Genomic DNA, 23825 nt, shown 5'->3' with positions numbered 1-23825 from the left:
GAACAACAACTCGGATCACGGAGACCAGATGTTAGTGTTATATACTTCACCTCTCTGTGTTTAATATCAGCATTACATAATGTCCAAACAGTAGTCTTGTACTGAGAAAAATTTTGAGTGGCATCCCTCTCTTTTTTTACCATTTCAGGATATTGAGAGGAGTCCTTATAGTGTATCGTGCTGAAATTTTGTTTTATCCTGACAGGAGGTGCGTTAATATATGTTGTAGCTATAAGGAGCCCTATTAGAAGCCCAGTTTCAGGCACGTGGTGCTGTTATACACTCTAGTTACAGATAGTTTTGTTTGTAGGGCCTACAATTTATTTCCAAACCTGGAATAGTGCTTGCCGCTGGTTCTGTGCGAAGGAAAAGTTTCCGTCTCGAACTGGTCGTCATGCTGTTTCGCTCTCGTGGTAGACTGGTACAGTACATGTCGGGCAAGAACGTAAAGTTCCTAACCGTAAGATTTAAGGGTTCGTTTTAGTTTCTAATAAATCGCTGTGCCAGTGGAAGACGACGATATATGCAAAAATCGTGGGGTTTGATGGTTCCTACAGATTCCAAACAGTGCCCGCGCAAAACCGCGACAAGTGCAGATAATTATCGTGTCTTATACTGAAGGTCAGTTGCATTTCTAGTTTGACCCGTGCATCTGCATATAACGGTGTTTTCTACTGAGCACTTAAAATAAATTCAATATAAGTGAAATATATTTTACTTCAAGGGTCTGATGTCACATATTTAGGAATTTCTGCGTTTTTATATACATTAAGATTCCTAAATATGTAACATCTGGGCGAAGCTATAGAGAAGAGCACTCACGGTTTAGTAACATGAGCGACCGCTAGGTGGCGCACGCCAGTTCACTGTCGCACTAGCAGCGCTGTGAGGGAGCGCCGAGAGGGACGACAATGCTGCCAACTGTTGCATTTTACAACCTCTGAATTTTTTTTTCTTGCCGTGCGGACAGTATGCGGTAAATCATATTGCAATTATGTTGGATTATTTTCTTAAGTGTTCAGTATAAAACACCGTTATCACACTAAAATACATCAATTGGTGTAAAGAGAAGGAAACTGAAAAGTTATGTTTATTGTTTTTTTTTTTTCTGTAGTAAGGCAGAATATCAGTGTATGACTTTTAGGCCTATGTGAGGAATGATGTCTGTCGCTGTATTATTTTTGTTAATGCAGGCTAATTGTTTTTCAAGCAGCAATACAAGTTGACAGCAATTAAGGTAAAAAAATTACCTCACTTTGTGATGCTAATTATTAATTATTTCTGACAGATTAAAGTGTTGTTTAGTTAGGAGAGATGGCATTATTAGCTCCTGGGTGTTTACCAGGATAGCTGTACCTCGAATTCTTGTGCATCCTGTGTTGGAAATTTCATCTGGAATAACAGGCAGTATCAAGAAAAATGGCTGCCCCTAATACCCAGACCAAGAATAATGAAAATTAAGAGTTTGAAAGTGAGGTGTTGTGGCGTGTGCCACATGTCATGGCACTTACCATGACTTAACTTGCCACTAGCCCGTACTATCACAGGGGATAGTAGAAGTCTGGGGATACTAACCTGGCAACTAATGGTCTTGTTGCTAGCCAGACATGTCTCATATTCAATCAATCAATCAATCAATCAATCAGTATCACTTTATTTGCAAATGGTGTCAAATGGTACACTAAAATACATTATTATCAAGCACTAAATTTTAAATTAACAAGGGAAGAAGACATTTTTCTAAAATACAGTACCGTATTATATAATTTACTCTAACATTTTTTTCTATTTAACAGACAGCTCATCCTTAATACATTTATTATTTACAAAATTCTACTCATAATATCGTCTGTACCTACAAACATAATCAACTATTGTACAGGATGTGGAATTACTTCAAACAATACTTTACAGCTGCTGTAAGATTAAAATTTATATTGCATTTGTTTTTAAATCCATTTCGGTACCTAACAAGCATAATTACCTGCTGCGTCTTAACCAGAGCCCCTTTTGCCACCGCTTTTCAGAGTTCCTGCAGGGTCTTTTTGTCATTTTCTTGTCACTAGCCATTGGGAGAATAGTTCCTAAGTTGGCAACGTTCTGAAGCATGCTGTGACATGTGACTGTGACATGTTGAAATTTGATCTCTGTTTTGTGAACTAGTTAGCACAGTTTTAATGAACACTTCCATTTTCTCCCTTAGTAGAGTTAACAGAAGAAGTTTATTTGCAGTAGGGTTATTTCTCTCTTAAAACTAAATCACCCTCAGTGACATAAACTAAGGACATATCATCATCATCATCATCCTCCTCCTACTTTCCTCTTATCCAGTTCCTGCTGTATAATGGCACTTCTGCACTTTCCTTTCTCCTTCCACCATTCCTCTTCCATCATTTTGTCCCACTTCATGCACAATATGGACATATATCTGGTGGTGATATCCAAGACAGTGATCTAAAATTATTCCCAAATTTTGTGTGTATTGAAGTTATTTCAAGAGCTTTATTGCTTGTATTTTGCAGAGTATTTGATCTAAAAATTATGGAGGAACCAGTGTTTGTCAAATGTGAGCCACCATGGTCTTCAGATGCAGAAGAACCCTCAAATGCTGTAAGTTGACTATCAAAAATACTATCTAATAACTGAGAATGTGATAGAGAGTCAATTAGATAGAAGCCAGTGCAGTTTTTCTGACTACGGAGGTGCTGTTGGGCCAGATGTTTAGTACACATATACTAATTGTGAAATTCCATGAGAGGAATTGAATGTCATGGTTAACTTTTGTAGATCTGAAGTGTTTATTATAGAGTACAAAGGAAAGTATGTTGGTTGTTATGGTAGATTATTGCAGGCAATCAAAGGCGAATTGCTACAGTGAGAACGGATGATGAAATGAGTTCTTGGCCCACAGAAGTTACTGGGTTTAGACTAAAGGTATATGCGGCTCATTTACTGAAAATGTTAAATGGGAGGCAGTTATTGATGTGAGTGGAAATATAGTAAGGATTCTTGCCTATGCCATAATGGCAGATGGTGCTGAAGGTCTCCAATATAATATCTTGTAGCTGGAAGGGAGGTGTGGTGCGTATGGAATGGAAATTGGCATTTCCAAGAATGAAGGATGTCTGAGATAAAAAAGAAGAAGCAATTCAGAGTCCTTTAGGGATATGAATTGAAAGGAGTGGATCATTTTAATTTAATTTTTCCAAGATGGTAATATATGATGTGAAATTGAATGTTGATGTAACATAGATAATGCAGCAACCATCAGTATTCTGCAAGAAAGAACTTGTCTTTGTATCACTCTGCTTTTGGACCAATTTTGATAGAGATCTGACCAGAGCAGCTTACCTATGGGTATGGATTAGAGAGAGGATACCTGCTCAGTGGAATTTAATTTCACCCTTTCTTCCGATATTGATGACTGATAATCTGACATTTCCTTTGCAAGTAGTCTATCTGATATCAGCCAACCATATTTTATTTGACTTTGGACCTATTTCTAGTCAAACCAGCATTAAAATACAGCAAGACTGGAAAATGAAATTTTTTTTTAAAACTCCTACCTCACAAAATTGAGTTTTTGTTGTCTACTGTAAAATGATTTCTTATTACTCTTATTTTTTTTGTATACTGCTTCTTTAGATGTATGTCTTACTTCTTGTACATCAAGCTGAGCATGACCTTAACATAAGTCGAAACATGTCGTCTAGATGTAGTGTTTTGACAGGTCAGTTAATTTAGGTGATATTATTTTATTGTATTGATCAGGTGGACAACATATGGAAATTCTTGTTAAGAATTTTTAAATATATTTACGGGAATATGGAACCACAGTTGATATTCATCACATGTAATGTTTATGTTTTCTTATGGTACCATAGGGTTGTTGTGTTTATGAGGAGAAGGTGCTGAAGTATTCATTGTGTTATGGGTGTGGAGCATGCAGATTTTTATGTGGATAACTGTGTTTACCAAATCTAAGTTGAATTAAGAGGAGACTGTCTCCCCGTTTCTGCGATTTGTCACATTATTTTGCCTCCCGCCTTATTTAAGCTAAATCTGGTATGGTCTCAGTGGGAGTCTCGTTTGTACTTTGCATTGTTAATGGCATTGTTGATTAGTATTTTCATTAATTTTGGTTCTGTTGGGCTTACAATTTGATAAGAGTGATAGTTTAGGCTTAATGTTTGTAGATGATGTCAAGTACTTCCCATAAGGGAGCAGCTATATTTGTTTTATTGGCTTTATGCTTTTACTAAGCTCTCCCTTTTCTGTCCCATTTTTCTCCCTTGATTTTGGTCTGCATCACATTGCTGATGTCTTTTTGTTCCTTGGTTACTCTTGGTGAAAGTTGAGATGTGTTTTTTCTGGTTTAAGACGATCAGCCATAAACAAAATTATTGGAGGCGAAACACGTGCACTCCTTTTAGGAAATCACTAAAAATCCATAATTGGCTCATGGCCCGAAGTTGCAGAGGCTAAGCCTATACCACCGAGGGGTGACGAAATGATAAATATTAAAGTGCCAAAGGAGAGTGAAGAATTTAAATATTTAGAAAATTTTAGTCGCACCATGCCAAGTTGAATGGGAACCAGTAGAGGGTGAACAATCTTTATTCCCTTAAATTACATGTTTTCCTGCGGGAATTTCAACAGAGTCCTCAGAATTGCTGAAAATTTACATTAGACAGTGATTCTAGAACTTTACATTGATAAAAGAAGTTTGCAAACTTCACCTCGAGTTATCTGCCTGGAGCTATCACATGTTAAGAAATTTCTGGCATTACCTTGAATAGTTGGGCCTTCTGATGTAGGCAGGTGCCTCTGCCTCCTTATTATGCCATGCACACACAAGACTAGAGCAATGAAGATGTCAATAGGGCCCTAAAGCGTGTTATGAAGAGACTTCTAATTTTATAAATTTATTTCATAAACTGAAGTTGGCACTTTCCAAGCCTATTTCCAATTGGTCGGACAATTATGTATTGTTGAAAATGGTTACGCAAGCAACAGTCATATCCGTCATCAAGTTGTGATATCGTATCATTAAGACATATCAAATGCAATAAAGTATTGAAGGCACCAAGTTCCTTTACTTCAAAATCAAAAACAAACATTGGCGTCCAACAGCACGGCTCTCAATAACCTGAGATGTTCAATACAAGCAAGATCATGAAATGTGAAATGCAGAAGTGAAAACAATGCGTCGCAATTGAAGTTAAACACCAGATTAAAAATACAACACATCTCGAATTCGAGGAATCATTCACGGATATTGCATTCTCATTCATAACGAAAATCAGACCGCTGAGGCCAACAACATCAACGGAGTGCAGCATAAGTCAGTAATCACGCAAGTACGATTTGATGTTACGTACTTACAAAGAAGTAAAGACAAGATTTCAAGTTTTACATTCTCCTCGCCGCTCAATGCAAGAATCTCCACGAGAGCGCGAGTCTCATTGACATCCATCCTTGTATACATACGGTACTCTTAGATTCTAGCCTCTTTCTCTTAGCGCACATTTTCGTAACATAAACATGCACTGATCAACATAATAATAATAACTGAAGTCCATTGATTCTGCTGTTGTCATAAATATAAAAGAACCAATTTCCTTTGTCATGTAACCTCAATTCAGCAACACGATTCCCTTGAACTTATACTTAACCTTCACGCAATCCATTCGAATTATCACATCACAGGCTAACCTTAATTTCAATATGTTGCAACTAACGAAATTGATACAATCACGTGGTCAAGTAAAAGGCATGTTAACAAGAATAATAAAGTTGATTACAGCTGACATGTCAGAGGCGAAGGTCAGAATTAAAAAATGTGAAGACCTATGGAATTCTTTTGAAGAAGTACAAATTAAAATAGAGGAAACAGAGATCACTAATGAAATAGCTGCACTACAGTTTCAAGAGGAATGTGAGGGAAAGCGAGAGCTATTTGAATCTATTTATTTCAGCTTAGTTACACAACTGCAAACGATAATAGATAAAGCAGAGGATGTTCAAAATGATTTGCTAGCTCAAATGAACACGGCAGTAAACAATGCCATTCATCAACAGGAAGTTCCACAAAATCATAACACAATAATACAGAAATTACCAGAAATTAAATTACCAGAATTCAACGGCGAATTCACAAAATGGTTGCTTTTTAAGAACAGATTTGAGTCAGCTTCTTAGCAAAATTTGAATTCTATGACATCCATGCAAATGGTGTAGGATGATTGCTACTGAAAATTTAAAATGGATTTTACTATCTGATCTTGAAGTTGTTTTCTAGCTTATATATTTCTCTCCATTTAACAAATACGTTGGGAATCGTTCCTTTGTCTCCAAAGTATAGACCTTTTATGGTGATTCTGTCCACGTGACCCTTTGAAAGAATGGAATTACTGGCTCATATATATTTCATTCTTGAAAGAACATAATCAGATTCCATCGAATCCTACACATTATTATTATTATTATTATTATTATTATTATTATTATTATTATTATTATTATTATTATTATTATAACATATGAATTGATTAATATTTTTGAGAAGCGTTGAACTGTTTATGTTAAAGCCTGTGCCCACTCTGTCCATTATTGTTGGGCCCAGATTTTGATGACATGTCATCTTTTAACTGGTGCATCATACATATTGCTAATTTATATACAAATGATGATCGTGGCCCCTGATTGCAGAAAACCTTTTTACCACTTCTTACCACTTTTTACATTAAGGTATTTTTCAATTTCACTTTTTGTCATTTTCAGTAATTCATTTTATTTATTTAGTTTTTAACTAATTTTTCTTTGTTCAACATTATCACTAGTCATTTTCATGCATTTATTATTTCAAAATTTGCTGAGGATTCATTTTTCTGCAGATACTCAGATACCTTTCTGGGAAATGTGTGAAATGGAAGGGGCAGCATCTAAAATATTTAATATTCAACAATATACAGGTCACGACAAATAAGTGGTATCCAGATTATCAGTGGATAGCATAGTATCCTAATAGTTCATTTATAGTTGCTCAGTTGTTTTGCTTGTAATAACTGCATTTAAAAAACTGACTGATACAAGCTGGCAGAAAATGGAATCCTAACACCAAGAAGGAGTTATGCTAGATAAAAGAAATTCAGTAGGCATGTTCAGACTTGTGTGGTAGTCAATGAAGTATGATGCAAGTAGCATCACTGTCAGTGTGCATTGTAAGTGTTTTTTTAATACTTGCTGTACACTTCGTGAGTTTTAGGCCTAATATGGTGTTGATGTTTGTGATGTAGGTGTGAGTCAAATATGCCATTTAGGTGATTGAGAAGGCGGTATTGGCAGTTTTCTAAGTTTGAACAAGGTTATATAATATGGTGATGAAAAGGTGGATGACCTTTCTGCGATTTTGCAGAAAAACTTGGCACAGATGTTTCCACAAAGCATTGACAAAATTGGTCAAGGGAAGGCACTAGCTCAAGAAGATGATGTCTGGCTGCACTACGGGCCACTGCAGAGATGGAAGACCGTCATATTCACCGCGTGAGTGTAGTGATCATACTGCATCTGCAGCAGTCATTAGAGCTTTAGTTGGCACCGGAATGACACAGCGAACTTTCACAAATTGATTATTTGAAGGGACTGCTCTGAGCCAGACATCATGTAACGTTCATACCACTAACTGCAAATCACTGTCTTTGTGACTTCATTGGTGTCAAGCTAGAGCTCATTGGAGGCCGGAGTGAAGATCTGTTGTGTTCTCATATGAGAGCCATTTCTGTCTTGGTGCAAATGAAGGCCGAAGACTGGTAAGTAAGAGGCCAGGTGTGCACTTGAAGCCAAGCTGTAGCTGGAGCACTCTCTTTGTTATTTCAAGAACTTTGACAGTGTATTTGTACATCAGACTGGCAGTTAAACTAGTTGTGCTACCATTCATTCGCAGAAATCAAGGGCTTTTTCTTCTAACAGGATAACGCTCGTCCTCATACTGCTGCTTTTAACCAGCGTGCTCTACAGGGTATCGACCAGTTGCCTTGAACTGTGGGTTCACCGTATCTTTTTCCCATTCAGCATGAACGGGACATTGTAAGGTGACAAATCCAGTATCACACAATACCAGCTTTAACTGTTGCAGATTTGATTGATGAAGTGCAACAGGTGATGAACTCCACTCTACAAAATGACATACGGCAACTGCATGACAAAATGCATGCTTGCACTCAATTTGTGGTGACTGTAGCGGTTATTAAATTATCATCATGTCACATGTCCCCTCATGCCTGCTTAAACCTTGGAACTGGAAAATTTAATGAAATAAGAATTTTGCTTTGAAAAAAATACTTTCCCCTAAATTAATGTCTTCTTGGCATTGAAATTTCATTTTTTACTAGTGTATTATTCTCTCAGGCGTTTCTGTAAATATTATTATTATTTGATGACACTTATTAATAGCATTCACTGTACTGCGAGTTAAAGGTAGTGTGGACAGTGCACATGGTAAATAATATTTCTTAACTTTTATAATTTTATCAATAATTTGTCATTTTTTAGGATTTTTAGGTTTTTGTCAGCAAAATCCTGGCCCTGGTAATAACATATGTGTATTCTTCTTGTGGTCCTTCTCTCCTTACTGGTCCACCTAGGAACACTATATCATGCAATATATTGTTTTCTTACAATTTTTTGCATATTAACTTCAAAATAATCATTATACCATAAAATTGGTTTAACTTGGATGACCAGGCAAGTTGGCCATGTGATTAGGGCCGTGCAGCTGTGAACTTGCGTCCAGGAAATAGTGGGTTCGGACCCCTCTGTCACCAGCCCTGAATATGATTTTCCGTGGTTGTCCATTTTCACACCAAGAAAATGCTCTGACTGTACCATATTTAAGGCCACGGCTGCTTCCTTCCCATTTCTAGGCCTTTCTTGTCCCATCTTCACCGTAAGATATATGTGTGTTGGTGCAATGTAAAGCAGAATTCTTGGAACTTTGACGAGGGTTCATCTTCGGACAAATTTATTTGAATTTTCTTACCCTGGGATAGATTTGTGTTGATCTAGGCACGTATTTTGTTAATGCAATGCCAGCAGAGGAAAACGCATTTGAGGTAATGTACATAATTTGATATGCCACTGTCTGATAATAGAAATAGTGAGAAAATGGCTGAACCCCATAATTTCAACATGTAAGGTATTTGAAAATTAGAATGCTTGCTAGAACAGTTATAGGGAGGTACGTTCAGAGAAAATTTTACATAATTTCAACATGTAAAATACACGGATTTTAGTATAAGTGCATGAAGTCTATTTTCTTGATTGTCAGCACTTTCATGTTCTTCATAAGTGGGAGAGATTGATTGTTGTATAACGTGGTACGGAATGTATTATGATCTTTCACATTGACAGTAGATATGAAATTAAATAAATTTTTTGAGTGCTATATGGAAACTGACTTTCTGTTATGATCAACTGCCATTAATATTGAAATTAACTCATCTTCTGGCAGGTAATGAGTTACGATGCTTATTCGTCGATGACTAGGTAGACAGATTTATGTGAAGAGTTTGCCTAATATATATTCTTTTCCACAGGAAAATTTTGAACTTGTATCGGAAATGGTACTTTTGAAGCAAGAAACCAACTCAGAGTTAATAGACCCAGGGCCAGCAGAGGAAAACGCATTTGAGGTAATGTACATAATTTGATATGCCACTGTCTGATAATAGAAATAGTGAGAGAATGGCTGAACCCCATAATTTCAACATGTAAGGTATTTGAAAATTAGAATGCTTGCTAGAACAGTTATAGGGAGGTACGTTCAGAGAAAAGGGATTGACTAGGGAGCGGTGATAAGGGTACAGGGATTTGGACATGAATTAGGGATAACATAAAAGTGTTCATGTTAAACTGTAGAAGTATTGTAAAGAAAGGAATAGAATTTAAGTAATTTAATAGATATATACTTACCAGACATTATAATAGGAGTTGAATCATTGCTGATAAATGATATAATGGATACTGATATTTTCTCACAAAACTGGAGTTTTATCCTAGAGAGAGGGTAGGATTGGTAGGAGGTTGAGTATTTATTTCAGTGAAAGAAGAATTTGTAAGCTGCAAATATTTAAAGATGACAAACATGAAATTCCATGCATACGGCTCATCTCTAAGGATAATAGGTAACTTGATATTTTAGAAATGTGTACACCTAGAAATGGTGACAAGGATGCTGATTCAGAATTATTTTACATACTATATAATAAACAATACATTAAAAATATGATTGTAGCAGGTTATCTCAATTTACCAAATGTCAGTTGGGAAGTTAATGTGAATGACAGGAAATACAACCAAGAAATGGCAAACAGGTTAACCCGATGAGTGCTACGCCCGCCTATAGACGGGCTGAAACGGCCGGTTCACAAGTGCTACGCCTGTCTATAGACGGTGCGCAAGAATTTTAATTTTTTGAGTTTCCCGGTTCACTTTCGAGTGCGAATTTGATCTCTGACATGTTGTGTCATCTGTTGGGCATTATGTAGAACTAACAGATCAGTGATTATAGCTTCGGGAAGTAACTTACAGAGCTTTTTGTAGATGTCTGTGGAGTTCATTTGTGATGTAAACAGACATGGCGGAACAACAATTTAGTTGCTCTTGAAGCGATGTTATTTCGGATCACAGAATCTTTCAGTTATTAACCACAGCAGAAAGTGATGATGGAAATGATCATTTTAAGGAATTGTTAAGCGATTTTGAAAGTGAATGTGATAGAGAGATTGCCGAAAATATTGTATATGAGAGAGAAACAGAGCCTCCTTCTAAAGGAAAGAAGAAAAATGCGGTGAGTACAAAAGCTCATTTATCACTGATTTCATGGCGGACGGATTACTTTTCTTCACCAGAGTTTCAGGTAACTGTGACAGGCTCTGAGGGCCAAGTAATGTTTGATGACAACCCGAAAATTATTGATTTTTAGAAACTTTTGTGCCAGTGGTGTTGGTGCAGATAGTTGAACAAATCGGCATCACGAACAACCAGTAGAAAACGTTTAACTAATACGACATTCCTGGTTTGGAAAGTATTTTAAAATATCATATACTTCTAAGAAGTTACATGTATTAGTTGCCTAGATATTTTAGGATATAATATTATTTTAGGCCCTTTACTTTGTATAAATATAATGCACACATGGGCACATAAGTGTAATTTTGTTTTCTCTCAAAATAATATTGAACATAAGTATAGGATTTCCCATTTGCATTAAAATTTATAAACAACCATCATTTATAAACATTTTAAGCTAATCACCCCGCTGATAAGTAAAAAATTGAGGCTTCTACAAAAAATTTACATACGAATGAAAAAACTCAGCACTGAGGTACTAAACAGTCAAGTGGTAACTCGGCACTTAAAAGGTTAATCTGGAAAGGACAGCTGAATCAGAAAGTCATGAAACCGGCTAGAGGGATGAATATTCTGGATGTGGAGCTGGTAAAACTGGATGAGCTCTGTAGATAAACCGAAGTAATAGAAGGTATCAGTGATCATGAAGCTGTTTTTGTTATTAAAAATAAATGCAATATAAAGGAAGGCGATAAATGTAGGACTACTAGGAAGTACCATATGGCTGTTAAGAGGGGCATGAAGGAATTTTTAAAAAGTAATTATGATCAGTGGAAAACAGTAAATAAAATTGTAAACAAACTCTAACCAAATTGTTGAGGAATGCGAAAACAGGTATTTACCTTTGAAGGTGTTAAGGAATGGTAAAGACCTGCTATATTATAACAGAGGGAGTAAAGAGAATAAGAAAGTGGTGTAGGATGGAAAGAAATAGTGTTAGAAATTGTTATAAAAGTAAGGCAAAACTGAAGGAACTTACTAGAAAATTGAATGTAGTGAAGAAATCCACTAAGGATAACATGATGGCAAGCATAATTGGCAGTGACTCGTTGACTGAACGGTCAGCATACTGGCCTTCGGTTCAGAGGGTCCTGGGTTCGATTCCTGGCGGGGTCGGGGATTTTAACCTTAATTGGTTAATTCCTTTGGCACAGGGGCTGGGTGTATGTGTTGTCTTCATCATCATTTCATCCTCATCACGACGTGCAGGTCACCTACCGGTGTCAAGTAGAAAGACCTGCACCTGGCGAGCCGCACCCGTCCTGGGATATCCCGGCACTAAAAGCCATATGACATTTCATTTCATTGGCAGTCTTACAAATTTTAGTAAAAATGGAAGGGTGTGTATAGATACGTAGGCAGAAGCAGGCTCCAAGAAGGACATTCCAGGAATCATTAACGTACAAGGGGAGTGTGTGTGCAAGTATCTAGATAATTCAGAAATATTTATTCAACGGCATGTAAAGATTGGTGGTTACAAGGAAAATGTCAAGATAGAAGAGATGACTAATGCTAATGAAGTACACTGACTGACAGAGCAAATGCAACACCAAGAAGGAGTGGTCAGAACTTTATGCCAATTGCAGGGTAGACTGACGTCACTGAGGTAGGCTCATGATGTGAAATGCGCCGCTGTGCTGCGCACGTAGCGAACGATAAATGGGACACGGCGTTGGTGAATGGCTCACTTCGTACCGTGATTTCTCAGCCGACAGTCATTGTAGAACGTGTTGTCGTGTGCCACAGGACACGTGTATAGCTAAGAATGCCAGGCCGCCATCAACAGAGGCATTTCCAGCAGACAGACGACTTTACGAGGGGTATGGTGATCGGGCTGAGAAGGGCAGGTTGGTCGCTTCGTCAAATCGCAGCCGATACCCATAGGGATGTGTCCACGGTGCAGCGCCTGTGGCGAAGATGGTTGGCTCAGGGACATGTGGCACATGCGAGGGGTCCAGGCGCAGCCCGAGTGATGTCAGCACGCGAGGATCGGCACATCCGCCGCCAAGCGGTGGCAGCCCCGCACGCCACGTGAACCGCCATTCTTCAGCATGTGCAAGACACCCTGGCTGTTCCAATATCGACCAGAACAATTTCCCGTCGATTGGTTGAAGGAGGCCTGCACTCCCGGCGTCCGCTCAGAAGACTACCATTGACTCCACAGCATAGACGTGCACGCCTGGCATGGTGCCGGGCTAGAGCGACTTGGATGAGGGAATGGCGGAACGTCGTGTTCTCCGATGAGTCACGCTTCTGTTCTGTCAGTGATAGTCACCGCAGACGAGTGTGGCGTCGGCGTGGAGAAAGGTCAAATCCGGCAGTAACTGTGGAGCGCCCTACCGCTAGACAATGCGGCATCATGGTTTGGGGCGCTATTGCGTATGATTCCACGTCACCTCTAGTGCGTATTCAAGGCACGTTAAATGCCCACTGCTACGTGCAGCATGTGCTGCGGCCGGTGGCACTCCCGTACCTTCAGGGGCTGCCCAATGCTCTGTTTCAGCAGGATAATGCCCGCCCACACACTGCTTGCATCTCCCAACAGGCTCTACGAGGTGTACAGATGCTTCCGTGGCCAGCGTACTCTCCGGATCTCTTACAAATCGAACACGTGTGGGATCTCATTGGACGCCGTTTGCAAACTCTGCCCCAGCCTCGTACGGACGACCAACTGTGGCAAATGGTTGACAGAGAATGGAGAAACATCCCTCAGGATACCATCCGCACTCTTATTGACTCTGCACCTCGACGTGTTTCTGCGTGCATCGCCGCTCGCGGTGGTCCTACATCCTACTGAGTCGATGCCGTGCGCATTGTGTAACCTGCATATCGGTTTGAAATACACATCAATTATTCGTCCGTGCCGTCTCTGTTTTTTCCCCAACTTTCATCCCTTTCGAACCACTCCTTCTTGGTGTTGCATTTGCTCTGTCAGTCAGTGTATTTAAATTTACCTATGATAACAAGGATATTTACAATAAGATACAAAATATGAAAACTGGACAAGCAGCTGGAAAGGATAAGATTTCTGGTGATATATAGTACAGTACCTGAAGTACTTAATATTCTTATTACTGATTATATTGGACATGCCTACAAATTTAATAGCTGATTTGATATAAGGCAGTTCGGGTTTAGGAAAAGTTCTATCACTGAAGCTCAACTTGTAGGATTCCAGTAAGGTATTGCAGATATCGTAGATTCAGGAGGTCAAATGTACTGTGTCGCGATTGACCTATCCAAAGCATTCGATAGGGTAGATCATGGGAGACCACTGGCAAAAATGAGTGTAATTGCACTAGACAAAAGAGTGGCTATATTTCTAGATACCAATAATAGAACTAAGAGAATAAGACTAGGTGATCCTCTAACCATTAAGAGGGGAATTACTCAAGGCAGTATTATTGGACTTTTATGTTTTCTTATACTGTACATATAAATGATATGAATAATGAACTGGAATCAAAGTTAAGGCATTTTGCAGATGATGTTTTACTGTGTAGAGTACGGTAATAAATAAGTTGCAAGATTTTGTGAAACCGCAAGAGGACTTTGACAACATTGTGAGATCGACAGCGTTCAATAGTATGATGATAAACAGGGTTAAAAGCCAGGTTGTGAATTTCACTAATAGGAAAAGTCATCACAGGTTTAATTACTGTGTTGGTGGGGTGAAAGTTCCTTGTTGTTCCTGGTTGTTTAAAGGGGCGTACCATCTATGTCATTGGCCAGAAATTTCCTTACCGTGATTACCGTAAATACCTGGATGTCGATATAAGGATAGATCTTCATTTGGGTAATCACATAAACAGTATTGTTAATTAATAAATAATGGTTATGTGGGTATTTAGGGGTTGCAGTAAGGATGTAAAGGAGAGGGCAAGATGGTAGGACCTCCCAGTGTACGGGACACTCACCAGGATTACTTGATTCGAGAAGTGGAAAAGATCCAAAGAAGAGCAGCTCGATTTCTTCTGGGTGATTTCTGTCAAAAGAGTAAGATTGGAAAAATGTTGCAAAGTTTTGGCTGTGAAGACTTGGGAGAAAGGAGACAAGTTGCTCAATTAAGTGGTATGTATGAGAAATTCAAACTTGTACGTTTTGGGAAGTTAGGCCTTTCCAAGACTAGCGGTAGTGGTATTGGTGGAAAGGTGTAGCTTCCCAAAACGTGCAAGTTGAAATTTGATATGTATAATATTTCCACCACAGACCAAGATGAAATTTGTTACTTGTAGTAAGTGGTATGTTCTGAGCTGTCAGTAGAGAGATGGTGTAGAATGATATTAGTAGACAAATAAGATTGAGTGGTGTAGGGTAGATCATAATATGAAGATAAAGTTGGAATTCAAGAGGAGAAATGGGGACAAATATTTATTTATAAGAAGAAGAATTAGGGATTGGAATAATTTACCAAGGGAGATGTTCAATAAATTTCCAAATTCTTTGCAATTATATAAGAAAAAACTTGGTAAAGAACATGTAAGGAATCTGCCACCTGGGTGCGGGACGCCCTAAATACAGATCGGTGGTGATTGATTGAACGCACACGATTTGAAATTCCTAAGTAAAATATAATTATTTTATAATGTTGACTGTTTTCTTACCTTTTTGTTAGTATTTCCTTCAAGAGGTTCCAAGATCTTGCACTAGATGTCATGTGGCAGATGGTATAGTTTGTTATTGTGAGAGCCATGTCCTTTAACTTTCAACTCAGTTAATTTGTGGCTGTTAGTTCATCAGTCTGTTAAAACTTATTTATGAATTCATCCAATTTAGAAAAATAAAACATAATAACAGATTTTACCTGATAATGAAGCACTGGACTTCTGACCCCAGCTTGGCAGGTTCGATCCCGGTTCTGTCCGGTGGTATTTGAAAGGAGCTCAAATTCATCAGTCTCATGTCAGTAGATTTACTGGAATATAAATGAACTTCTGAGGGACTAAATTCTGGCACTCTAGCACCTCTGAAAACCTTAAAAATTGTTACTTGGACGTAAAGCCAATAATATTATCCATTATTCAAGAAACAACTTAATTAAAATAGAAAGACAATGATTTATTTATTTATTTTTTGTTTATTCATTTATTTATTTCATTATTTACTTATTTTTTATTCATTCAGTCATTTATTTATTTATTTATTTATTTATTTATTTATTTATTTATTTATTTATTTATTTATTTATTTATTTATTTATTTACTTATTTATTGATTGATTTATACCTTCTTCAGAGATTAAGCTCCAATTACAGAAGGTATTAAATTGTTAAATTATTACATACTCTAGTACAAACAAAAGTGGAAAGAGGTTATAGAAAATATTTGAGGGAAGTGCGTTAGACGTATTCCATTCTTGTTTCGTTCTTGAAAGAACATCATCAGATTCTGTCGATTCACATATTAATTATTGTTATTAATCTTTTTTCTTATTGTTATGTCCAACTGAGGAGCATGCTTGATTTTATTTAGCTGATGACTTGCCTCCTCCTCTTCCCAGAATCTCTTCATCCTCTCACTGAAATCCTACTTACGTTCTTCTGTCCAGGTTTTATTAGTTTTGGCTTTTGGCTCTACGAAACAATGGTTATTAAGTATTGTTTTTAAAGCAGATCCATTCTTTGCAATTTCCTGGTTAATTGTTGACTACCTGAAGATCTCATTCTATTTCATTTAGCCAGTTGTTCTTGACTTTCAATGTGAGGGCAAGGTTAAGAATTCCTTTGGTCAGTCTATCGTTGTTCATTCTGAGAATGTGAGCATAGAATTTCAACCTCCTTTTCCTGATAGTGTCTGAGGTTTTTTCCAGACTGGCAATGAATTTCATGAGGTTTCCTTTTCATCCATACTCCCTCTATGCAGACTGGGCCAAAAAATTTCCGTAAAATTTTTCTTTCTTGCTTTTCTATTTTTTTTATGAGAGGTCTACTGCTAGTGATTAAGGTTTCCAATGTGCTTCAGGTTTCATTACTGTATTATAATGTCTTTGTTTTGTTTTCCAAGATAAGGTTTTTGTTATATGTGTTTCAAGTGATTTTATATGCATTCTGTAATTTAGCAATTCTCTCCTTATTTGCTTCATGATTTAATCCAGAACGTTCAATGGTTTCTCCAAGGTATTTGAATTTATTTACTTGGGAAGAAAGGTATTTGAATTTATTTACTTGGGAAATTTGTCCAAAATTAGTCATCATAGTTTGCCTATCTCGAAACTCAGAGACTCCTTCCATGTACTGTGTTTTTTCATATGATTTTTGAAGTCCTGTTTTGGCTGCAATTTCATGTAGATTTTTGAGTGAGTGGATTGCTTCTTGCCAATTATTAGAAAGAATTGCCACGTCATCTGCAAAACTAGACACTGCACGTGAATTCTGTTTTTCAGTTGTCTACAAAGAGTTATTCCTGCAACTTCTTTTCCACTGGTTCTGGTTCTGATTACTTTTTCTAGAACAAGAATGTACAAGGGAGGTGACAGTCCATCTCCTTGTAGACCCCCCCCCCCTGTGTTGACATAAAAATATTCAGATATTCCTCGTAAGAATTTAACTTTAGAAGTAGTATCAGTTAATGTTTTTCTGATCAATTCTCTTGTTTTTATGTCTATTTTAAATTCTTCGAGTACCTTGAAAAGTGTCTGTCGGTCTATGGAGTCATATGCTTTTCTAAAGTGTACAAAGGTGATTACTGTTTGTTTAGTCTTACGCATTTATAAGATAGTTTTGAGATTGAGTATTTGTTCTGTGCATAATCTGCCCTCTCTGAAACCTGCCTAGTATTCTCCAGTGAGGTGATCTGTTTGTCTTTCAAGTCTTCCCAGTAGTACTTTGGAGGAAATTTTGTAGGTAACTGATACCACGGAGATACCTCTATAGTTGTTGATATAAGTTTTATCACCTTTTTTGTGCAGTGGGTGAATTAGTACACATTTCCACTCCTCAGGAATCTTTTCCATGATCCAGATATTGCTGAGAATATCATGAAGTTTCGAGGCAAGACTTTCTTCACCAATTTTCCACATTCGGCATTTATACCGTCCTCACCTGGAGCTTTGTTATTTTTCAGTTCACTGATTAATTTGTTTGATTTCTTCTAATGGAGGTGATTCTGAATCTGGATTTGTTGTGGGTTTTTGAAAGGTGAGTTGTTCTCCAGGAGATTCACAGTTTAAAAGTTTTTGAAAATTGTTGTTACCTTTTTGCAATTTTCTGGGTTATTTGATTCTAGAGTTCCATTTGGACATTTGAAACAAAGTCTAGGTGCCTGGTAATTTGATACTTCTTCTCTGGAAGTTCTGTAGAAGTTGTGTTATTTTTGTGAATTCCAGTTCAATTTCTGCCAGTCTTCTGTGATTGTATTTGCGTTTCTCACATCTGATGATTTTTTTGGTTTGTTTCTGGATCTTAATGAATTCCTTGCATGTTTTTCCAGTTTTTTGGGAATTCCAATCTCTCCAGGCTCTCGTTCTAACTTTTATGTCCTTGTCACAGGTTCCATTCCACCATCTGTGTTTGTGTTTCCTGGGAGGGATGCCTAACTTCTGGAAGCTTCTACAAATGCTTCTTTGAATTCTAACCTGTTGGATGGGTTTTCTTTAAGATGTTCCCGGTCAATTTGCAGTTTTCTGTTTGTTCTGAGTTTGGGTCTCTTAGGTTGAAATTTGACTTTAGCTAGAGATAAGTGGTGATCAGATTCAATAACTCCTTTCTTGACTTTAACATTCATAATTTCCATCTGATTTTTCTTAGAAATTGTCACATGATCTAACTGGAATTCCCCTAAATGAAAGTAGGGGAATTCAAAGTCATTTTCTTTTTGTGATAGTGCCAGGAAATGAGTTGACATTAATTTTAAGTCAGCTGTGCGGTTAGCGGCACGCAGCTGTGAACTTGCATCCAGAAGATAGTGAGTTTGAGCCCCATTGTTGGCGGCCCTGAAGATGGTTTTCCGTGGTTTCCCATTTTCACACCAGGCAAATGCTGGGGGGTTGTACCTATTTAAGGCCATGGCCACTTCCTTCCTACTCCTAGGCCTTTCCTATCCCATCGTCACCATAAGACCTCTCTGTGTCAGTGCGACATAAAACAAATTGCAAAAACAAATTTTTAATCAAAACTCTCGCAGAAGCCAATTAATCTTTCTCCACTTCTAATGGTTCTCTGGTCAGCTGGATAGAATCCCACGATGGTTCAGAACTTCTTTTCCTTCTTTGAGCGTTAAAATCCCCCAAAAATGATTTTGACATGATGCTTTGGAATTTTGGCTATAGCTTCCTCAAGTTGTCCCCAGAAGTGGATCTTTTGATTGTAGTAGTTCGTAGGTGCATGTGCGTTGACTAGTGTATAGGTTTTGTTTCCTGACTTAATTGAGAGTAATGAAATTCTTTCAGAAGGAGACGTGGAGTTCAGTACCGAGTTTGTAAGATTTCTCCTCACTGCAAACGCGGTACCAAACTGATATGGCTTCTTAGGGAAGGAGATTGCTGCTTTACCTTTGTAAATTCTGTAACTGTCTGAATCAAAATTATTTTCATCAGCATACCTGGTTTCTTGGAGTGCTAGAATTTGGACATTGAATTTATCTAGTATGTTTGTTAGTTGTTTTAGCTTTCCAGTCTTAAGAAGAGTATTGATGTTTAAGGCACCAATGAAATGTTGGTGCTTTGGGCAAAGAGATTTGGGAAGCTCTGATCCATTCCCGAATGATGTCCTCGGTCCCCAGAATCCGATGACCGCAAAAGACTAGTATGAATACTAGGGCCTGGGGTAGTAGTGTCTTGAACTGACACATCAATCATGCTAATAAGTTGAAGTTAAGTATATAAATTTCATTATTTGTCCATATTGAACCAAGATTACAATTTATTAAAATTCGTATCCACCTTATTCAATACCAGAAATGTTGTTAAGATGAAATTACAACATGTATATTTATTTTATCAAGACTAGTTTCGACACTTTATATTGCATCATCATCAGCTGATATACACTAGAAACATTGGCATATATAACCTTGATAAAGATTTAAAAACCATATTATAATTATACTATTTCCGAGTCCATATTGTCCAAAACTTGCAATTATTAAACTTCGGATTGCTAAAATCTGATGCAATTTGGTTTAAATAATCATTAAAATTAAAAAAAAAAACTAATAATAAAATCATGATCTGCTTAAAAACATTCACCTTGTTTGACGTTTTTTTAAAAATGTTTTTGTAGAACCATATTAAAACCATTCAATAAAGTCCTCAGGCTATTGCCATGTAGTGAACATAATGTCGCAGAATAAGGTTAAACAATCTTCTCAAATGACATTGGCACTGTTTGACACTTCAAAATCTTTTAAAACCATATTAAAATTATTCTATGAAATCTTTAAAATGTTGAAATGTGGCGATCGTGAAGAGAGGCGGACTCAGAAGCCGGTGCTTTATGAAGTTACCAATTATTTCATTCTCAGTTCAATGCGGACCTGAAATAATATGAATATATTAACCTTCACTTTAACTGAAAAAGTGTGAAACTTTACGTTTTATAACATGTGACTCACCTCGTGAGATCGCTGTCCTTGCAAAGCACCGTGTAGCTAAGTGAACCTTGTTGTGTTAGCAATCCAGTGTCCAAGGTTGGTTTTGGGTCAAAGAGGGGAACTAGGGGAAGGAGGACCGGGCGAGTTGGCTGTGCGCGTAGAGGCGCGCTGCTGTGAGTTGCATCCGGGAGATAGTAGGTTCGAATCCCACTATCGGCAGCCCTGAAAATGGTTTTCCGTGCTTTTCCATTTTCACACCAGGCAAATGTTGGGGCTGTACCTTAATTAAGGCCACGGCCGCTTCCTTCCAACTCCTAAGCCCTTCCTATTCCATCGTCGCCATAAGACCTATCTGTGTCGGTGCGACGTAAAGCCCCTAGCAAAAAAAAAAAAAAAAAAAAAAAGGGGGAAGGAGGGAGGAGCAACTGAGGGGCGGCAACCTGTTGGAGCTCCGGAGGGCGTGATCGTGGAAGGCAGTATGTAAAGCTACTGCGCATAATATGAAAAACCGTCTTATTGTCCGGTATATGTATATTTTTAAAAAACTCAATAAGAAAATCAAAAAGAATATTTGGTTATATACATTTAGATCAGTATTTTAATCCAAATTTTAATTTAAATGAAATTTCCAAAAAACCAAATATTCTTTTTTGATTTTCTTATAGAGTTTTTTAAAAATACACATATACCGGACAATAAGACGGTTTTTTATATTATGCGCAGTAGCTTTACATACTGCCTTCCACGATCACGCCCTCTGGAGTTCCAACAGGTTGCCACCCCTCAGTTGCTTCTCCCTCCTTCCCCCAGTTCCCCTCTTTGACCCAAAACCAACCTTGGACACTGGATTGCTAACACAACAAGGTTCGCTTAGCTACACGGTGCTTTGCAAGGACAGCGATCTCACGAGGTGAGTCACATGTTATAAAACGTAAAGTTTCACACTTTTTCAGTTAAAGTGAAGGTTAATATATTCATATTATTTCAGGTCCGCATTGAACTGAGAATGAAATAATTGGTAACTTCATAAAGCACCGGCTTCTGAGTCCGCCTCTTTTCACGATCACCACATTTCAACATTTTGAAGATTTCATAGCATAATTTTAATATGGTTTTAAAAGATTTTGAAGTGTCAAACAGTGCCAGTGTCATTTGAGAAGATTGTTTAACCTTATTCTGCGACATTATGTTCACTACATGGCAATAGCCTGAGGACTTTATTGAATGGTTTTAATATGGTTCAAAAAAAAATTTTTTTAAAAACGTCAAACAAAGTGAATGTTTTTAAGAAGATCATGATTTTATTATTAGTTTTTTTTAGTTTTAATGATTATTTAAACCAAATTGCATCAGATTTTAGCAATCTAAAGTTTAATAATTGCAAGTTTTGGACAATATGGACTCGGAAATAGTATAATTATAATATGGTTTTAAAATTTTTATCAAGGTTTTTATAATGTGTGTGACGTAGATAAACTTATATATGTTTGCCAATGTTTCCAGTGTATATCAGCTGATGATGACGCAATATAAAGCGTCGAAACTAGTCCTGATAAAATAAACATGCATGTTGTAATTTCATCTTAACAACATTTTTGGTATTGAATAAGGTGGATACGAATTTTAATAAATTGTAATAAGTTGAAGGAAATGGGGATTTTGACTTTCATCAACCTAATTTGTACAACTAAGGTTTTGAGCCTTAGAGTTTGCCTCATGATTTCTGGCTGTCCCTGTTCTTGGTCCATGAGAGGTATTTTATTTTTCTCAGACCCTCCTGACAAGTCCGGCAAGACCCTCGATCCGCCACCTGGGATGCTAAAGGAACAGGAAAACCTCATGAGATTATTATTATTATTGATATTATTATTGTAACATACAAATTGAGAAATGTAAAACCTGTGCCCCGTCTTCCAATATTTGTTGGAATGTTCTAAGTAGGTCCTGGAATTTGATTCTGACTAATCGTTTATGGTGCATCATGCACATCACTGACTTCGATTGTGGTGCCCTCATTACAGGAACACATATTTTTTTTTTTTTCTTTTTTGTTTTGCCTTTTTATTTTGTAATTTTTGGTAATTTGTTAATTTTTGTTTTAAAGTCTGTTTTCTTTTGTTCTGCGTTATCATTTAGTCATTTTTAAGCCTTTACATTGATTGATTAATTAACATGAGAAATTATTTTGAAATTCAGCATGGTAATTAATTTTTCTGCAGATGCTCAGATACCTTCCTGAGAAATATGCAAGGCAAAAGATGCAGCAGATAAAATATTTATCATTCAACAATGTGCATGTTGTGATGAAAAGTGGTATCCAGAATATTGTTGATGGTATATAGACGCTCAGTTGTTTCCCTAGATAAAGAAAATTCAGGTGACATGCCTGCACATCTGAAATATGATGCCTATTCACATTTGCATGATAGTCAATGAAGGGATGTGTTAGTAGCACCACTGTGAACTTGGAAAGCAAGTGAGTGTTATTCATCATCCAGTATACATTATGCGTTAGGTGTGTTTCAGACATGCCTTGAAGGAGACGTAGGATGCATTGTCAGCAGCTTACTGAGTTTGAAGGGAGCTATGTAATACGGTTACAATAAGTTGGATATTCTTTCCGTGATATTGCAAAAACTTGGCATTGATGTATCCTCAGTGCATCGTTGTTGGCAACAATGGTTACAGGAAGGTCCTGTCTGCATAAGACTGGGATCTTGTCGCACACAGGTCATAATAATAATGGAAGAACTCCGTATTCGCTGCATACCTGTGGTGGATTGTACTGCGTCTGCAGCTGCCATTAAAGTTTCAGTTGGCACCACAATGGCACAGCGAACAATAACAAATTTATTACGTGAGGGACAGCTCTGATCCAGATGTCCTGCAGCATTCATGGCAGTAACTCAGAATCACTGTCATCTGCGACTTCGGCGGTGGTTATTATTTATAAATTTCATTTTCCGTATTGACAGATTCAAAGTATAGATAAGAAATGTGTTTTTCCACCATTCAATACACAATTTATTTTAATAGATTAAACTAGTACCGGTTTCGGCTCTTTAACGGCCATCATCAGCTAGTACAAGATTTGTTTTAGCCATTAGACAATTCACAAGTTGTTATTGTATTAGGCATCCGGATGTCTAATGGGGGATGGAAATGTATACAATAGCATATAATTAAAATATCAGTAGTCAGGGTAAAAAGTTACAAATTAGAACATAAGTATGTAAAACATATTAAAACACACAGGCCACAATATATAACATTTAAAAAGTTTCAACACATTAAAATGGTACCTATAGGTAGACAAAAAATTTTAACAAGTGTCTACCTATACGTACCATTTTAATGTGTTGAAACTTTTTAAATATTATATATTG

General features: G+C 37.3%; 1 protein-coding gene across 4 annotated transcripts in view; it reads left to right on the top strand.

Annotated features, from left to right (window-relative positions):
• Positions 1-228: 228 nt before the first annotated feature.
• The window catches only part of LOC136874704 (zinc finger protein 543), a 53500-nt gene continuing 29903 nt past the window's right edge, over positions 229-23825 (top strand). For 2 of the 4 annotated variants that reach the window (XR_010860277.2, XM_067148352.2), the window contains exons 1-3: positions 229-473; positions 2523-2610; positions 9597-9692. Coding sequence is in view for 3 of the 4 variants with exons in the window: in XM_067148352.2 (XP_067004453.2) it covers positions 2542-2610; positions 9597-9692 (165 nt within the window). In the remaining variant the exon portion in view is untranslated. Of the gene's footprint in view, positions 474-553; positions 622-2522; positions 2611-9596; positions 9693-23825 lie in introns of those variants that run through there. The other 2 variants (XM_067148353.2, XM_067148354.2) reach the window with 2 other exon arrangements.

The sequence above is a fragment of the Anabrus simplex genome, chromosome 5 (genome assembly GCF_040414725.1).
Source record: "Anabrus simplex isolate iqAnaSimp1 chromosome 5, ASM4041472v1, whole genome shotgun sequence".
Lineage (NCBI taxonomy): Eukaryota > Metazoa > Arthropoda > Insecta > Orthoptera > Tettigoniidae > Anabrus > Anabrus simplex.
This window is presented reverse-complemented; position numbering and strand designations above follow the sequence as displayed.